Consider the following 16,763-nt stretch of genomic DNA (forward strand, 5'->3'; position numbering starts at 1 on the left):
TTATAAAATGTAAGATGGTTAGAAAGCTCTAGAAGTACACTCGTGTAAATGCTAAAATACAGGAAGTTGTTAAAGAAGATATATTGAGTGTCATGCCAAATTTGAGGAGAAAAATGGCCAAGAGTGAGCTAGAATTTGTGGTAGCTTCATTTTTTAGGAGAAGAAATTGAACCCCTTAATCTTAATTGCAAAGGCTAAAGCAGCTATGGATGCTTTTCAAAGAATGCTTGGGAAAGAACAGATGAGTTTTAGGAGTGAAGTCAGCAAGCAAGAACGATGGTGTTCACCACCTATAGGCCATTATAAAGTCAATGTAGACGATCAGAGATTCAAAGGGCCAAGTAATAGCTGCAGCGATTAAAAGTGCAAGATTTCAAGAGAATCTATCTATAGCAGAAGTTGAGGCTGTCAAACAAGGGATGGAGATGGCAATAGATGCAAGATTAACACGGCGATCATTAAAACTAATTGCATTGAAGTGGTTAATGTGGCCAATGACAGAACTAACGAAAGAAAAGATATTGCTTTGACAATTTCAGATATTCAAAGCAGCAAGGCAAACTTCCAATCAGTAATAGTGCAACATATCTTAAGATCGTGTAAAAAAATTGCTCATTCTCTTGCTAAAAGAGTTTTGACAAGTTCTGATTCGATCACATGACTGGATAATTTTCTAACTAATGTAATGCCTTTTACTTTGTACTATTGAATGAAAGATTTTTTTTCTTATAAAGAAAAATGAGTGAGCTTAAGGGATTCAAATATCTCTATCTTAAAAAAAAAAAATTATCCCCATCATTACAAAACAAGTATCATATAATAATAATATTAGAAATTTTAATATTTAAATTTAAATTTAAGTTTTAGCACCACATGTTACTTATACATTTGGGGAACGCCTAAGTTACAATCAATGTACCTTACGTTCTTTGTCTTTTTCTTTTTGGCAAATATCATATGAGCCCTCCTAATTCTTTTTATTTTCAATTTTTACAACTGTGGATGTATTTGTCTTCTTCCATCCCTCCTATCGATTTTTTTATTTTCTCTAAAGTTTTATTTATTTCTTTAAACATTATTAAATGATTATCAAATTCATACAAATCTATAAATTCAGAATAAACTTCTGATCCTAAATTTATTAATCCTAGTCTTGAATTGTAGGTTTATTGCATGTAATTTAATTATATAATTAAATTAAAGAGAAATTATATAAAAAATATAAAAAATATACATGACAGACTTCAAAATTAACATGCAATAGCTTTCAGAATTACCGTTAAAATCATTCCTAAGAATTAATTCTGATTATTCTTCCATCCCTCCTATCGATTTTTTTATTTTCTCTAAAGTTTTATTTATTTCTTTAAACATTATTAAATGATTATCAAATTCATACAAATCTATAAATTCAGAATAAACTTCTGGTCCTAAATTTATTAATCCTAGTCTTGAATTGTAGGTTTATTGCATGTAATTTAATTATATAATTAAATTAAAGAGAAATTATATAAAAAATATAAAAAATATACATGACAGACTTCAAAATTAACATGCAATAGCTTTCAGAATTACCGTTAAAATCATTCCTAAGAATTAATTCTGATTAAAGGGCATTATCAACATATACTCTGATTAATTCTGATTAATAGATACCATTTGATATTTTAATTTACCATTTTAATTCAATTAATGTAGTTTCCATAAAATTCAAGGGTGCCAATAGATATTTCACTTCTTGAATGTATGTTGCGTTACACGTAACCTAGGTTTGGCCATTTGATAATCGTATGTTATTATTTAAAAAAATAAAAAGAACATTGGAAAGAATGAAAAATAGATGTATAATTGATAAAAGAAGGCAAATACATCCATAAACATAAAGAATATAAGGACTCGTGTGAAATTCGCCAGAAGAAAAAAGACAAAAAACGTAAGTTACGCTTAACGTAACTTAGAGGCACCCATATATTAGATGATAAATTATAAAATTTAAAGGTAAAATTTTTTATAACTTTTAAGTGTAATTGACGCATTACTTAAAATTCAAATTAAAATTTAGATGTTGAGAATCTTGAGATAGACTCTCATAATCACAATTTTCCATCCTATCGGCTTGACAGTTTAACTTGAAAAAGTTTTTAAGAAATAAAAAAAAAAAGTAGGCAGCCAAACTACTCCGCCATTACAACCGCCATTCTTCACCTCCTGTTGTCGATTAAAACCTTAAACCCTAGCTCGACTATAGGGGCTTTTATTACCGACGATATTCATGTCCATTAAAACTTGATAATTAAATCAACCAAAAAAAATAAATAAAGGGAGAAATTTTGCAGGCAAGTGGCGTGGTAGCTACATCCGGTGGCCATGGAAACGGGAACCTCAAGCAAAGAAGATGCGCCTGTTTTTCTCGACCGCAGTAGTCGAGTAACCAGAGGAAAAAGGTTCATTTTTCAAATTTTGAAGTTATTATGTTTTTGCAACTCCCCCTTTTCTTTTTTAAGACAGATAAATAAAATAAAATAAAATGAAATTGTTTCAGGATGAACAAGTTGCTTGATGATGAAAATGAAGAGGATGAGGCGTTCTGGAATCAGGATGCTCTTAAAGAGGTATTTGATCACTCGTTCGTTTGCTTTCTCATTGTACTTTTTTTTTTTTTTACATTATCAACTTTTTGCTGTGCAAATATTTAATTTTTATCATTTTTTGTGAGTGAAGTAGACTTCAGCAGCTAGAGTTATGTTTCTGGAAGAAAATTAAATATTTACTAAACTTTTTTGGCTGTGTCAATTGCACTTTGAAATGCACCCTTCTTCACCATTCTCTGAATAATTGTTTTTGATCTATATAAGAAGGGTATCCTTTAAATGTCTCACTGCTTGTCCCATTTTTTCTTATGTTTTATCAGGAAGAGAACGATGATAATTATGAAGAAGAGCAGGAGATTGCTGATGAGTTTGATAGTGACTTTGATGAAGATGTGAGTAATTGTGCCGTTATACTAAGATTCTTACATGTCTTTTGTGTTCTAATTTTACAATTTTTGTATCTATGGTCTAATTTGATTTGATTTTGCTGGTATTAGGAGCCTGAGCCTGATGAAGAAGTGGAAAATGAAGTAGATGAAAGGTTTAGCTTCTCTTAGCTAAGCGAAATGAATGATTTTAAAATATCATTTTTTTTGGGTCTGTTCTTGAGAGTTATGTGTTTTCTTTTAGGGTGTGGACGAAGAAACGACTAATATTTCCTGGAAAGCCTTTGACAAAGAAGAAAAAGAAAAAAAAGATTCTTTCAAAATTAGATAGTCCTGACAAAGATGTTAAATCAAATGAACAGTCTATCCTCCCTGAAAATCATGATGTCCCTAACGATGTGGAAGGTGAGAGAATAATAAGAAAGTCCACCAGAACTGCTGTGGTGGTTAGACAAGCCGAGAGGGATGCTATACGTGCAGCTCTACAAGCAACAATGAAGGTTAGTTCTCTATTGGGATGTTCTTTGTTTTAGAGTCGAAACATTACTTGTTTATACATTTTTTTTTTATTGCTAATACTTGGGGAAGATTTCGTTGCATTCATAGTTTGACCATGTTCTTTTGAAGCTTTCTTGAATTGTCTTTGTAGAAATGATTATAGCATGGCAATCACGTGTGCCTGTCTGTGTATTTTTTGAAAGTTTGGCAATATTAAACTTGATAGAAATGATCGAGGTAGATGTAAACACATTAATAGTTTTCTAGTAGTTGTGAATTTAAAGTGTTGGGTTTAATTTAAGAACGGCGTAACTTCCCCTCAGCTTAATGTGCTTTAAGTTTTTTAATGATTTCATGTAATTCCTTCTCTTTCATGTGCTTTGTTTGATAACTCTTTAGGATTGGACACTCAGAAAACTAAATGGGGCAAGGTGTTTGAGTATATATAAGCATATTCTTTCTAGGATACATCATACATTAAATGTTCCTTCGGATTGGTCTCGATTTGACAGATTCGTCAGATGGAAGAGGAAGCCACATTTGCCTTTTGAGGTGTTAAATAGAGAGGTTTTTCAACTGAAACTTTTGTCAGAAAAAGTGAATCTTGGGGAAATTGAGACTGGGTAGTCGGGAAGGTCTGTAGAGAACTAACCATCATGCCAGTTTCATTTGTCTGAGAACTTGATTTGCTGTTACTATGTGCAACCCATTACAGCGACAATCGAACTCTCAAAAATGGCAGCCTTTCAATTTTCTATGTAAATACAACATTTACAAAGAAAAAGTAAGATAACTGTTATACACAAGCTGATACATGCTTTATTAGCTTTTGGAATCTTTTTGGCTGTAAGCTCACTTTAAATGTTTATTATTTATCTAAAAGAGAGTTCATTTTAGATATCAGATAATCATTTACTAATAAGGTTCACATCCTTGATAGTTATGTTATGCTTATTTTGGGATATTATTTTGATAGGAACTGTACAAACTGCATGGACTGGATGAGTCCTACAGAACTTGGCTGCTTAAGCCCATGTGAATACTACATCTTTCGGTCCTTTGAGAGTTTTGGACATCTGAACTGGAGAGAAAATACTTGAGAAAATTGTGAAAGGAATGTCGTTATTTGCATATGAGCCTGTCTGTAAAACCCTCATGTTTATTTAAAGACAATAACTCTTAAATTGGTGTCTATAAATGTCTATTTACTCAATCAGTTGGGTAGACTACTCAACTTGACCAGTGGAGTGTTATAAGGGCTGTTGATAAATTCATCTTATTCATGTTTTAGATAAAGCATATTCCTGTTAATGATGGGTATTTAGAATATTCTTATGATGATAGTATTATTTTCCGATTTGTTGCTGTAATGCTTCTTGTTGTACTCTATTATCTTTGTAGCCAATAAAAAGGAAGAAGGAAGGTGAGGAGAAGAGGATGACTCAGGAAGAGATGCTCCTAGAAGCAGCACAAACAGGTTAGTTATAAACAGTTAATGGAAGAAAATATCATCTATGAATTTATGAAAATCTTGTTGCAGACCATTTCCTACATGATCTCAACTTTAAGTATGTCACTGTACTTCCTGTTTTTGTAGAAATCATGAACTTGAGGAACCTAGAACGTGTTTTAGCTAGGGAGGAAGAAGTTAAGAAAAGAGCAATAGTGCATAAAGCTGTCTATACTGGGCCACAACTACGATATTTGTCAAAGGATGGTAAGTGTTTGCTTGTTGGTTATTGATCTATGATCTATCTTAGACTCCAGAAAAATTTCCGCAACCATTGACTTTGGCTGTTCCCTCGGTCAGTATTAGGACCAGATCATGCTGATCTATGTTTTTTTTGTAGGTTATTCATATCTGGAATTCAGTAAGGGAGTGTCCTTTCAGTCAGAGCTGTCTACCACATCTGTTCCATGTAAGTTGACTGTATCTAAGGTGGATATGAGTGAGTTTTTGCTAATAAAGCTGATGTAGCATCCAGTGAAAATGTGCTTAATGACAAATTATTTTCTGTTGTTTTGTTAGTGCTCATTGAACTTTTTCTAAATTATGTTAGTGTTATCCCTGTGATTGCTTTTAGCATTCTGAAGTAATTTTGTGAAGTTGGGACATCCAAAGGTGAATGCATATTTTGATTTATTTGGTTTCCTGGTTTTAGAGGATCATTTTCTTTTCCTTGAGTAGGGTCTACTTTCCCTTATGGAGAAAGTTTTTTTGCCCTTTTGAAGGAATACTTCATTTGCTAATTCTAGACAGATTAATTTCTTTCAGGATTATGGCCGCTATAAGTAAGAGCTCTCTATTCAGTTTCTTTTGTCTGAGATTACATGAATAAAGTTGATAACACCGAGTTGATTGTCTCCTATATTATTCTGGTTTTCTCTGAATTATCCTCCCTTTTCTTCTTTCTGATGGTTCGACACCATTAGGTTCTGCATCCTGCTGAGCATTTAACCTCTGACCCCTTTACATTATTGGTGACTTTCCTCAGTAATGGGTTGACCCTTCATAACCTGGGGTGTAATGATATAATTTGTTGCAGTTTGGATGTGCATGGCAATTATTTCTGTTGTATTTGACGTGGCATTTAGGTACCAACTTATTATTTGAATGAGATGATACCATTGTGTAAAACTAGGATGCCTGCTCAGCTGTTTCGCACTTTTTCCATTTTCCCAACTTCTGTTTGATTGCTGTGGCCAATTATCATTTAATGCATTTGGACCAACAATTTGTGTAATTTTATAAAGCGTATAATCTTCCGGAATAAAAGACATAAAGACCTCCAAACTTTTGCTAAAAGGACAAATAAACCCCCTCATTTTCGGGAGTGGACTTATGCACCTCATCAGTTAATTTTTATCCTTAAATGAACTTTTTGATCAGACTTGATATCTACTTTTAATAAAAAATTGTCAATTGAGGGTATGAAGATCACTGTACAGGTCAAAACTATTGAAATAATCCATGCAAGGGTAAAAGTTAACAGATGGGGGTGCGTATATCCATTCTGGAGATGAGGGGGTGCATTTGTCCTTTAAATGAAAGTTTGGGGTGCATATGTCTTTTACCCAATTTTCCGAGAGATTCCACTTGTCCCTATAGTTAACTGATACCTTGATAATCCTTTGACCTTGCTTTTGTCTTAGAAACCAAATGCATATTCTATAGTTTGCAGTTTTTTCCCAAGGTTGATGTTGCAGTTACTGAGAGAAAAGCTTGGAACACTCATTTGAAGTTGTTTGTTATCCCTTATCATTCTGTTTGCTATTCCTTATCATTCTGTTTGCTCACAACATATTCTTCTAAGAACACATTTAGATGAGCTTGATGTTCTTGTGTGCACTGGGGTTGACTTGTTTAATTTTTTTTTGTTATTTATTTCCTTTATCTATCTCTTTCCAGATCCAGAGAGGGCCGTTTGCGCAGTTACTGGATTGCCTGCCAAGTAAGAGGATGCTTTCATTTATGGCTTTTGCCAAGTCTTGCTGAGACAGTATATAAATTGCTTGCTGGATTTTTTATTTGAAGAACCTACAATTGGCAATGAAGAATTGTCTGCTTGATGATACTTTCACTGAGTTTGTTATGATGTAGTGATAATTATTGAAATACACACTTCTAGGAATACTATGAAAAGAACAACTATTGCCACAGAAGAATTTATCCTGTTGTGGACAATGACTGTAAGCAACCTACTTCAAATTGGTGTAGGAGAATAAATAGAAGAGATCTATGAGGTAAGAGCTATTAGTTGACATATATCTATACTTTCATAAACAAACCTAGCCTCAAAGAAATGTAAATATATGTGGAGCGCAATGATTTATGAGGTTGTTCCAAATGATTGTTTGGATTGCCTTCGGAGGATAAATGGAATATCATTTATGAGGTTGCTGTATTGTTTTAAGAGAATGGATTTGTTGTCTGAAATAAATTACTTCGATCTGTTTGTTTGTTAAACGATTGATTGAAATAATGTGTGTGAATGGACATTTTAATGCTTTTGGTGCTCTCTCTTCCCCTTATCATTGTGTATATGTATGCATGTATGAATGTATGAATTTAGCACTTTAACTCTTTCGGTGCTCTCTCTCCCTCACGCTTTATGCACTTTGGGGGTGTGTTATGTACAAGTCTACATCATGTTTTAATGCTCCTGGTGCTTCCCCCCCCCCCCCCCCCCCACCCCCTTCTTTCTATTGTGGGTATGTGTGCGTGTTTGCAAGCGTGTATCTTACACTAATGCTTTTGGTACTTTCTCTTCTTTCTGTGCTATGTGTATTATAGAGGTCTATCTACTATAGAGTGAAAGTTTCCTTCATGGTGGTTCTTGTTTAAATTGTCATTTATTATCATAGGTATCGTGATCCAAAGACAGGACTACCTTATGCAACCAAAGAAGCTTTCAAAATCATAAGGGAACGGTATGTGTGGCCTATCATGGTTATTTTCCTTTTCTTTTGGCTTTTACACCTCCTCCTCGTGGTTTAGAATCATAATTTTCCCTCTTAATGTCATTTCTAGACCTGAGATATGTATTCACTGGAAGTGTTTTCCTTATCTATATCTCTTGGCCTACAATTAATAAATTAATTTTGAGTAGTATATGATGCAATTACTGGTGATTTTGAGTAGCATATGATGCAATTACTGGTGTTTGGATGTATATCCTCTTCCCTAAAAGGTGATGCATTCTTATTTTAATCAATGGAGTTATTTCGAATTGAAAAAATTATGTTTCTTATCTTATGGTTGAAGTGCACTCAAAAACAGCTGGAAGATTTCTTTGTACAATTTCTCAACTTAATTTCTTTTCTTCTCTTCAACAATATTTCTCCTTGACCTAAAATCATGTTCTCTGACTTGTGCCACCGATCAAGTTGAGAGAGAGAGAGAGAGCAGACGTCAAATCTTTTTATATCTTACAATATGAAGATGTAGATTGGATGCTTTTTCAGCTATTCGATACATACACCATTTAACCTTCTCCTTTTTCTTTTACCGATTGCCGTAAACATACATTATATTGTACTTATCTTGTTTTCTGGGTAACTTTTCAGCTTTGTGGATAAGAGTAGTGGCATTCGAAAGGCAATGGATATGGGAACCTTGTTTGATTCACTTTCAAGGAAAGGTTTTATGGCCACGCGAAGGAGATCAAAGTCCTCAAATAAAAACGAAAAGTCATATCTCCGATACTCGGCTCGTTTTCGTAGATTTCCATCGCTTGAAATTGAAGTTTCAGATTAGTCAACAGGGTAAATTTTAGAATTATGCTCCTTAGGATAATCATGTACTATGATTATTCTTCAGGTGTGATTTTATGAGGTTTGTAGTCTCGGTCATTCCATGCCAACCTCCCAATAGTTGGTCCATTTGAATCATCAAAGGACTTTGAAAGTAGAAATAAAATGATGTATTTGTGCTGATTTTGATGGCTATTAGTAATATCTTTTGGCCATAAACCGTAGTCAAATTCTGTTTAGGTGCATCCAAACTTCCTTTAAACTGTAAATAGTGTGCATCTATTTCTCATTTCAGACTTTCACCAACGCAAGACTCTAGTTTATTGTAGATGTTCTAGTGCGGTAACCATATAATACAAGAGGTTCCATTCTGAATTCCTAACGAAATTGAGTGCTATAATATTACTGATATTGATAGTTTACCTCTTAAATAATAGTTATTATACTGGTATTGATATTAATTATTAAAATATAATTGAATAATATATTGTTTAGTTTTATTTTTAATATAACTAAAAATTAAAATATAATGCAATATTATTGAATAAGAAATAACAAATTTATTAATTTATATTAATAATTATAATATAAAAATAAAAGAAAACAAGTTTAATATTATATGATATTATATTCAATTAAAAGGTTATATTTATTATTAATATTATTATAAAGTAAAAAAAAAATGCAGCAGTTGTCGTATTAGTTAAACTCGATTGAGAGTCGAATATAGCTAATGTAGCAAGTGGCTACAGCAATGCAACCCGTGTAATTAGTGGTACCAAACATCCCGTTCGGGTATTGTATATTTGAAATAGTGAACATCTTTCTTCTTTTGTTTAGATATATTTATAGATTTTCATGTTTAAGGTGTTGTACCAAACGCCCATGTAATTAGTGCCTGTTTGGTATGACTTATTTAATATTCATAAGTGTTTATTTAATCTCATAAGTTCTTATAATAATTTTTGTTGTTGTTTAGTTATTTTTCTAATAAAGCTTTTGAAGATTAAATAAGCTATTTTGCCTGTACTAGTAAAATGTCAAATTTCAAGCTTTTGAAAGTGGAGGTTAAAAAGTTTTTTTAAAATATTAAAATATCTAAAATATCATCTATTTATTTGATAATATTATTTTATTCTTTTCATAACACAACTTTAAAAAGCTTGCCAAGTAATTTCATAAATTTTTAATAAAAGCTCTTATTAGCAAACAAACAACTAATTTTTTTTTTTGGTATAAACTCTATTTATAAAAACTCTACTTAAATAAGTTATATTTGAAAAGTTGTATCAAACAGAGCCTAAGGCACTATGTGGAATTGAAGATGGATAATTGTAGCTTTTATTAAAGTGTTTGGGCAAAATTAGTTGTTGTAGTTTAAAAATTAAGTTGATTTAATAATATACTTGAATGATTAAAAAAATTATAAATCTTTATTATTTTTGTAAAAATTATTATCTAAAAGTCATTTTTATTATATACTATCAACTTTTATTTATAATTACTATCTTTTTCTTTTAACATTAACTATGGGTACAACACCTCAATACTAAATAAGACCTACATGGTTGAGTCTGAACAAATTTATACTCCTCCGGACATATTATAGTCTCCTATTTTTATTATGATTCAAATATCAGCTTATTGTTAATGTAGATGTCAACATTGCCATGAAGAATTCAGAATTGTTTTTCCTTTTAAGAAATTTCTTTCTTTTTTTTTTAATGAATTGGGAGTTTGGTTTCATCGCAATTATTATTATTATTATTATTATTTTGGGTCAAGTGATACCTGTTTTCTGTTGGATAGTTTTTATTTCTTGTAGTTGTCTTAAAGAAATTGAATGTAAATTTGGGAAAAAAATGATAGCATAAAGAGAAATTATGTAGTAGATGAAAAACATTGAAAAAGCATAATGCTCATTTTGATTGATGATTCTATATTATTAAATATTGTCTTGTGATTCATATCTAAAAATATTTGGATAAATTTCACATTATGGTACTCTGTAATAATTTTTTTAAAAGTTTCTAAAAAGGAAAATACACGACACTGCTTGAAAAGGAAAAAAAAAAGGATAATTCTTTTTGTACATCAAGGTTCCTTGCATATCACCACTTTTTAAGTATTTGCTAAGCAATTGGACAATATGCATATTATCGATTTCAGATAAATAGAAACTATAGCGTTTTAATTTTGTCCTTGACGGATATATACAAACATTATAGCATGAATCATTTTAATTTTGACATCTCCATTTTTAAGTACTTGATAATATTAAATTGAAAACAAAGAGACTACTTTTCCTTTCCATTTTTAACATTGTACTAAAAATTAATGCTAATTAATCTAAGTTTGGTTTTTCAGTTCTGAAATCCAATTCAAACTAAAATACATTCACAAGATCAGTTGTGATGTTTTGTTCTAACCCCAAAAGTAAGCAAATTATCAATCAGTTCCAAGCATATTTGTGTATAAAGCCAACAAAGGAAGACAACATTGTTGAGCAAAATAACACAGCTAGTGCCTAGCGGTGTAACTTGAATACTGCAATTTGGAGACTTAGCTTTCAATCCGAAGGCAGTTGGAAATCATCACTTTAAGGCAACAATTTGAAGATTACATCAAGACGCAATTAGGACTCCCAGAGTCCATCAAGACAACATCAAGATACTCCTTCAATATAGCATCAAGATTTCATGGAGGCCTCAACAATGTATAGTTCAAGCAGACATCACAAATTGTCATAACAATTGCTCAACTCATTTTCACCATCTCGATAGGATAAGCAAGCCAACAACGATTAAACATGAAGCAGCCACTACTGAAACAACAAGTGCAAATGCATACCCAAGATTTGGAAACTTGAAATGGTTCTGGATCTTCTTTAATCCTTTGTCGATAAAAGGTGCCAGTGCTGCTGCTCCAGCCACTCGAAATGGCCTCGTTATGTTGTTCCCAGTCCACATCAAAATAACAATCTAGGAATTTTCCAGAACCAATGTTAGCTAAATATATAAAGAAAAGCTACAAAGTGGATAGACAAAAATGGAAATTAAAAAAATATATATTAACAAAGAATTTCATTGCATATATTTGGAAAACATCAAGAAATATTTATTATAAAAACTTAAGTGGATAAGAGGTCGACAAAACCTCTATGAAAGAGATGGATTGATACAGAAACCAAGTAAATCATGACGAAAACTCATGATCTTTTGATGAGCTTTTTTCATTCACCACTTCCTGTTCAAGATTAATGATCAGTCCATGGTCACCAACACACATTTATGGTTGATTACTCAAAGCCATTTCCCCCCATTCCCCCAAGATCACATCTAATACTGAAAGCTTTTCTAACATGGGTCTAGTCTGAAGGTAGCAGAAAGCGGGTCTCATTCATTTTCTTTAATTATTTGATGCTCTATATTCCCACTCTGCTTTATGAGTAGACATGACAATTATCAAGCTTGGGTGCACAACACTGGTTTTAATATAAACAAGTCTCTGCAATGTAACTTGCTTCAAATATTTAGCTTAATATGATTCTCTTTGTTCATCACAAGGACAATCTGAACTGAGTTAACAATTATTTAATACTTTTTACTATGTCGAACGGTGCCCACTCCTCCATCCTGTATGTTTCAGGATGATAACATACAATATCAGAAGCACCATTTGGCTTTAAAATGGATCTCAACCACTTAGCCTTCCTGAAGTGTTCTAGTATTTATTAACATTTTAGATGTTTTTATATTTCTTCCCACACTTCATAACTTACTCTGTCAGTATATATTTCATATTTTTCATTATCACTCTGCTTTCTCTAAGTGGCTAGAGCTCACTACTGCTTTCAAACCAAAATAATAATAATAATAATAAATAAATAAATAAAATTTGAAAGAAAACAATCGTCAGAGGCTTTTAAGCATAGCCCACCATGGATAATAATGCACCATCTCTTTTAAACTTGTACCAAAATAAAGATTTTTCAACAGTAGTAATTTTATTTAGTGTTTAATTGTAACTTGGGAAAAAGGTGTGTGACCTCCTCTCGTCTGCTATATGAACACCATCTTCATGTATTAGCAAGCATTCAACAAATTAATCTAAACTAGAAAACACTTTACACTACTAATAGAACCTTGCATGAATATAAAGAATCGTGGCATGATAACATTAGGGCAATGACAATGCGATGTCTCTCAGCATCAATAGATCCTCAAATACAATTGAAATATTTTTGCACCAAAATAATCCATTAGAAAAAGCTGTTTGTGTGCATATGCATGGATTCAAATTAGTCCCTTGAAACGCAAACATTAACCAAGTTAACTAGGAAATCATTTGACTATAAAATAAAGGAACTAACAGCATTTCAGCAAGATTTAGCACTGCATATCCTCTCAATCGCACACTTATAAATGCTTGGTGAGTTTGTTTTCAAATGTTTTTATCACTAAACTAAAAATGTCCTCAGCAGTTGTCAGTTTCTTACCCCAAAAAGAGCTTGAAGATTAGCAGCAGGATTCTTGCCGGTGCTCTTCTCATATCCAAGGAAAGCAAGGACAAAAAAGGAGGTATAGGTAACGGCATCAAATAACCCATAAGCCAACACTGCTGCAAGTCCAAGCTTTGCAAGCTTGGACTTCATTTCATCCGAATTAGCCTGGTCCAGCCGCGAAGTTAGAAAGTAATATCAATTAATTACTAATAATGAATTGACTCATACATGATTTATTTCATAACTCATACATCATTTATTTCATAACTCAGAAAAAACGAAAAGAGACAGCGCTCTCACCTTCCATTTATCCCAGTTCCAGAATCCCTTTCTCTGCTCATTCAAGCCATCAAATTTAAATAGTAAATAAAATTGCATCAAATCAAGTTTAACCCAATAATGGTAATAATAACATAATGTTTATGTTCATCTTGACGATATACCTGTAAATTTAGTTGGTCATCTGGGAAATTTTCACCTGCTCCTCCCTGGTTAATAGAACACTTGAGTTTGTGGTGAAAACGTTGAGCCAAATCTACTTGAACACTATATCCTCCATCGTAATTACAAAATGATCTTTTATTGATGCTGCTCAAGCTCGGTTGTGTTGGACTTGTTCTTGGAGGTGTCCATGAGGACCATGACCATGACCCTAACAGCATCTGTAACTGCAACAAGCCCAGCAGAGTCCCCCACAGGGAATAGTTTGGATAATCACTCCATCAATCAAAATCATTTTTATTTTAAGTCTATCACTTAAATGCCTTCACCTTTTTTTTAATATATTTTATTTACCTATTAAAGAAGTTTTATATGTAATGTAAAATAAAATTCTTTATCTTTAGGCTGTCAGTTTTTCATCAGTGATCTTTTCCATTTCCATTTGATTTTTAACTTCATTTAAATAATTAATTTTTAGGGGTAGCAAAAAAATTTGTGGGTCTCCAGCAGCTACGAGGCATCCGCAAGAGTCTGTTATGTTAGGACTAGATAATCTAATTTCATTCCTATTTAATAAAAAAGAATGAATGTTGATATTGTAATGCCAAATTTTCATGATTTTAAATTATGTAAATTTTATTTTATTAGAAATTACAAATGGTATTTTTATCTTATTAACAAGGATTATTAAATCTATGAATAGTATTTATAGTATAATTTTAAAAAAGACTTACTTTTTTCAAAGTTAATGAGATTTCTTAAAATTATCTATAAATTTTAAGTATAATGGTAATTGATAGTTTTGAAGCAAAAATTTACAAGTTCATTTGATCTTTTTACAAGTAGAAAGAGTTTTTGAGGCCAATGGGCTCATAGTCTATTGAGGGCATGAGTTCAAGTCCCAGCGCTTGCACAGCGTTGGGACTTAACTCTCCTGTATAATGAGGGTTAGTTGTCTATTTATATTGGGGTATGATCGATTTCCCTCCAATATTAATAGTGAGGATAAACTTCCCTCTAATTTTAAGTGAGTATTGATATTCGGACTGTGCTATAATAAGATTACTCATGAGAGTCTCAATTGATTTATAATTGTAAATATCAGTAGAGGTCAGATTGTAATATATCAAAAAAAAAAAAAAAGCTTTTAAAAGATGCATTCCATGAAATTATAGGTTGCTAATTTACAAAGAAAGTAGTCTCTAGAACACTCACGGGGCACTAAACATTTCATCAATCAGCTATGCCAAAAAGGCCCGACCAACTCTTGGTCCTATTGAACCGATTATAATTTTTTAGGGCTGTGGTCCGAAATTAGAGGATAAAGGGTTGAGCTAAAAAAATCGGGTCGGATTCCATTCAAAGATCAGGGTCTTACCTAGGGATGGCAATTGTACCCGCAAACTCATAAACCTGTCCAAACCCACCCGCCAAAACCCGCCCGTTGTGGGTAATTTTACCCGTTGCGGGCGGATTTAGTATTATAAATTAAAACCCGCATATGGATGCGGGTGGGTTTGGTATTAACCTTATATCCGGTGGATACCCGCATGGATATCCACCAAACTCGCAATATTTTTTCTAAATATTTTTAATTTAATTTTAATCTATAAATGTATAAAGAAAATAATGTCATTAATCAAATTACCAAATAGCCAAAGGTTCAAAGTTGTGTATGTGTGTATGTGGCCCATCTCCTATTCTAAAGTCATAACCTAAAAAAAACTAAAGACATTTCCCTTCGAATTAGTATTTGAAAATATTAATTTTAATTATTATTATAGGCATTGTGTTGGATGGGTGCTTATGGTGGTGAATGAAATGAATATCTTCTCTTGGAGCTTGTTTTAAATGATAATATGAAATGTAATTATTATTTTTAGATACTAGTTTGTGTTTTTTAAATAGATTTGTGTAATTTATACTTAAATTTGAGAATTTATGTTGAATTGATGTGGAAATTTTAATTTTTCATTTACATTGTTTAAATATAAAATTGAGTATGTTATATGGAATTTGAGGTTATTATTATAAATTTATATATTAAACACTTGTGATTTTAAATACGGAAACCCGCAAAAAATCCGCCGGATACCATTGCGGGTTTGGTAATTGTTAAAACCCGCTGCGGGTGGGTTTGGTAATTTCAATTTTGTGCGGGTTTGGGTTTGGTAATGGCAAACCCGCTGCGGGCGGTGCCCATTGCCATCCCTAGTCTTACCTAAAAATCCTAACCTAACCAGAACCTTGACCCTTAAATTAATCTTTAAACTGAAAAAAATTTGATAGTTGAAAGTAAAACATACACACCCCATGTACATGCTCACAACTCGCTCCACTAATATTTATTTTTATTTTGTATTTAATTTATTTACTTATTAATTTTGCTAGATTGTTACATGTTGTATTGTTGTTAAAGCTAAATAAAAATAATTTAATAAAATTTTCATAATCAAATTCAACATAAAAATAGAACAAAAGTAATACAATATTAGTAATAAAGAATGAAAAAATAGAGTACCAAAAAAAAATATAGATATATATAGATATGCTCAATTAAAGCCTGAGCCTAGCCCTTAATTTGAAGTATCGGACTTTTTTTAAGGACTAAGATCCTTTATTTTAATCATAAGTTCGGGTTGGGATTTAGCTAAACCCAAGCCTGGTTCGGACCATTGCCAAGTGACCTGGAAGCTTCAACGAGCTTCTGTTGAAACACCATGGAAACCGCTCATAAAGCACTGATTTTCAACAACGTGAAGCAGAAGCTATTTTTGATGTTCAACCACAACCTTAACTCAATTAACGAATGATGGAGTCACATTCCAAAAATATCCCTTCTTCTTCTTTCTCTTTCATTCCTTTTTTTTTTTTTGACTTTTGATGGAAGAAAAATAATTTGCACCCGACAAAGTTTTAGGGTAAATTTATCATTAATAAAAAAATTTGGGGTAACTTTACTATTATCTTAACTTTTGTGGCTTCGGAGTTGGTTCCCGATTTTCATGAAAAAGAGCAGCCACAATTAGCTGCCCTCCAAATGAAGTATTGCTAGAACACATTGCATTGCGACAATGCAAGATAAAATAT

At 32.2% G+C, this 16,763-nt stretch overlaps 2 protein-coding genes across 3 annotated transcripts; one reads left to right on the forward strand and one right to left on the reverse strand.

Moving 5' to 3' along the window:
• The first annotated feature begins 2,063 nt into the window (after positions 1 to 2,063).
• On the forward strand, positions 2,064 to 9,017 carry LOC102628304 (SWR1 complex subunit 2). 2 transcript variants are annotated; one of them, XR_372153.4, is made up of 12 exons: positions 2,064 to 2,444; positions 2,543 to 2,612; positions 2,912 to 2,983; positions 3,089 to 3,132; positions 3,222 to 3,477; positions 4,877 to 4,952; positions 5,073 to 5,192; positions 5,326 to 5,394; positions 6,885 to 6,927; positions 7,105 to 7,219; positions 7,841 to 7,906; positions 8,543 to 8,627. XR_372153.4 is itself a non-coding variant. In XM_006491742.4 (11 exons), the coding sequence occupies exons 1-11, from the start codon at positions 2,368 to 2,370 to the stop codon at positions 8,730 to 8,732; spliced, it is 1,083 nt and encodes a 360-aa protein (XP_006491805.1). In that variant the 5' UTR covers positions 2,066 to 2,367; the 3' UTR covers positions 8,733 to 9,017. The 2 variants fall into 2 exon arrangements, 1 of the variants encoding a protein (XP_006491805.1); XM_006491742.4 differs by lacking the exon at positions 7,105 to 7,219 and having other exon boundaries at positions 2,066 to 2,444; positions 8,543 to 9,017.
• A 2,273-nt stretch (positions 9,018 to 11,290) lies between these two features.
• LOC102628698 (uncharacterized) lies at positions 11,291 to 13,971 on the reverse strand. Its single transcript, XM_006491743.4, has 4 exons — positions 13,676 to 13,971; positions 13,533 to 13,565; positions 13,227 to 13,397; positions 11,291 to 11,709 (listed from the first exon to the last, which is right to left on the reverse strand). The coding sequence occupies exons 1-4, from the start codon at positions 13,892 to 13,894 to the stop codon at positions 11,497 to 11,499; spliced, it is 636 nt and encodes a 211-aa protein (XP_006491806.1). The 5' UTR covers positions 13,895 to 13,971; the 3' UTR covers positions 11,291 to 11,496.
• Positions 13,972 to 16,763: the final 2,792 nt, after the last annotated feature.

Source organism: Citrus sinensis, chromosome 6, assembly GCF_022201045.2.
Source record: "Citrus sinensis cultivar Valencia sweet orange chromosome 6, DVS_A1.0, whole genome shotgun sequence".
Classification (NCBI taxonomy): Eukaryota; Viridiplantae; Streptophyta; class Magnoliopsida; order Sapindales; family Rutaceae; genus Citrus; species Citrus sinensis.

Bases quoted from the DNA above. Each gene is read 5' to 3' on its own strand.
- LOC102628304 (XM_006491742.4), top strand. From the start codon at position 2,368: ATGGAAACGGGAACCTCAAGCAAAGAAGATGCGCCTGTTTTTCTCGAC. The intron at 2,984-3,088 runs GTGAGTAATTGT...TGCTGGTATTAG, and splicing joins ATAGTGACTTTGATGAAGAT to GAGCCTGAGCCTGATGAAGA. The intron at 6,928-7,840 runs GTAAGAGGATGC...TTATTATCATAG, and splicing joins GTTACTGGATTGCCTGCCAA to GTATCGTGATCCAAAGACAG.
- LOC102628698 (XM_006491743.4), bottom strand. From the start codon at position 13,894: ATGCTGTTAGGGTCATGGTCATGGTCCTCATGGACACCTCCAAGAACA. The intron at 13,566-13,675 runs GTATATCGTCAA...TTGAATGAGCAG, and splicing joins ATGACCAACTAAATTTACAG to AGAAAGGGATTCTGGAACTG. The intron at 13,398-13,532 runs GTGAGAGCGCTG...CGGCTGGACCAG, and splicing joins GGAACTGGGATAAATGGAAG to GCTAATTCGGATGAAATGAA.